The sequence below is a fragment of the Orbicella franksi genome, chromosome 7 (genome assembly GCF_964199315.1).
Source record: "Orbicella franksi chromosome 7, jaOrbFran1.1, whole genome shotgun sequence".
Classification (NCBI taxonomy): domain Eukaryota; kingdom Metazoa; phylum Cnidaria; class Anthozoa; order Scleractinia; family Merulinidae; genus Orbicella; species Orbicella franksi.
This window is the reverse complement of record NC_138151.1, coordinates 13,221,300-13,223,147: the sequence shown is the minus strand read 5'-3', so window position 1 is coordinate 13,223,147 and position 1,848 is coordinate 13,221,300. Positions and strand designations below refer to the sequence as shown.

General features: G+C 40.5%; 1 protein-coding gene across 1 annotated transcript; it reads right to left on the bottom strand.

The window, feature by feature from the left end:
- Positions 1–876: 876 nt before the first annotated feature.
- On the bottom strand, positions 877–1,848 carry LOC145493429 (QRFP-like peptide receptor). Its single transcript, XM_081472897.1, has one exon. The coding sequence runs from the start codon at positions 1,846–1,848 to the stop codon at positions 877–879; it is 972 nt and encodes a 323-aa protein (XP_081329023.1).

Below are 1,848 nucleotides of genomic sequence, written 5' to 3'. Positions count from 1 at the left end.
CCAAACTCATTTAATATTGTACCTTTATTCTTCTAGTAATTACCAACTCGTAAGATTACAATACTTCAACCCAATGGTATAACACTGGCCATAAACTCACAAATACGTATTGCGGACCCAATTTTAATAAGCTTCTGACGCTGACGCTGCCTAGTTCAGTAAATATTCGGCAGCATCGATCGCGATTGATATCATGAAAGCGGAAATTGACTTTACATAGGTTATTAAACATCCGCATACATGGTTACACCACCAAAAACCTGAAGATAATAATGCCTCGGAAATGATTGTCTCTAAAATTTCATTTGGGAGCCCATTTGCGGTGGTGGTAGCGTCGTTCATGCATGGAAACGATCCTAACGGATGGAAAAAGGAAATCGGGAATTTGCATACGGCATCGATCTTGTTTAAACATCTTTGGTTCCTTTTCTATGTACTGGCCGTGTGTGTCATTCTCCTGAGTGGATGCCAAATCTCGGAAAATATCAATGAAGAGCGAAACATCGTATTCGAAAAACATCGTATTCAAAAGAAATTTGGAAGCTTATTACAACATGCAAAAACTTGTTATTTACAAGGTGCGACAGGTATTACGAAGTGCGACAGAACAGGTGTTCCGATGAAAAACTTCCCTGCATGAAGATAACTTAGATAATTAGAAAAGAGGTCTGCAGAATAACTAAAAAATGATTGTAAACTTAGTGTCCAAATGAAAGTTTTAAACCGATCTCCAAAGTTTCATAAAACCATTATATTGTACATTGAATCGAATGCAATTCAGTTTTAAATTAACGTTTCTTACAAGTTTTCAGTACACTGAACCTCTCGTCAGACTATGCAGAAGTAACATCAGCTACTGCACTGTTTAAAAGTCAACTATCTAAGTAGAGTTTTTAGTCCCTCGCGATAATTCCTATTGAAAGTAAAACAGATACAAGGATTCATGGCACAATTTGTGTTGACCATTAAAAAAGCAACGGAGGAAAAATATTGGAATCCACAAGATCTAATCATATCCGATGCAAAGAAGTCGAGAAAATACCTGATAATAAGGGGCAACCAGCAAATTCCAAACCCTAACACTATAGCAATGGCCATCTTTAACACATTTCGTTCCCTTTGCCGGCGTTGCTCAGCTTCAGCGTAGGTCGATTGCTCGCCAGGAATCTTCTGCGACTTGAGCTTGCAATAGATGATAATGTATAGTATGGCTATCATCACCAACGGGAAACAAAGGAATACGACCAAAATTGCCGCGAGGTAGTTTTTAAAAGACGAAGACTCTCCAAATACTTCGTTCCAATGCATCCGACACTTCAACCCTTCTCGATATTCAAAGGTTTTCATGGCGAAGAGATATGGGGAGAGTACAGCCATCGCAGCGATCCAAGTGGCGAGAATGAAGAACGGGCACAGCTTTGAACTGATGAGTGGGTAACGGAGGGGAAATACCACAGCTCCAAAACGATCCACGGTTATTAGAACCAGGCTCTGGATAGACACAAAAACGGAAACATCTGGTAAGAAGTCTCCCAGCTTACATAAGGCCTGGCCAAGAGGACCACCGATTAGCCAGGAGTCTATGTAGAGCATTTGTATCTGGCGAGGCGTTGTAAAAATCGGATACAGCAGATCGGACATGGCCATGTTTACAATGAAAAAGTTGATGGGTTTTCTCATGGCTTTCGTCTTGTAAACAATTATTCCGATGACGGTGTTCCCAGCCAGCGAAACAAGAAAAATCAAGCAGTAAACAAAGGTTTTTCCGATTTTTTCTGCTGAAGTATCACGAAGGGAGCAACTGGATGGCTCCGTTACATTCGTGGTCGTATTTACGCTTTCCGACAT

Excerpts from the sequence above, each read along its gene's own strand:
- LOC145493429 (XM_081472897.1), bottom strand. The coding sequence starts at position 1,848 with ATGTCGGAAAGCGTAAATACGACCACGAATGTAACGGAGCCATCCAGT.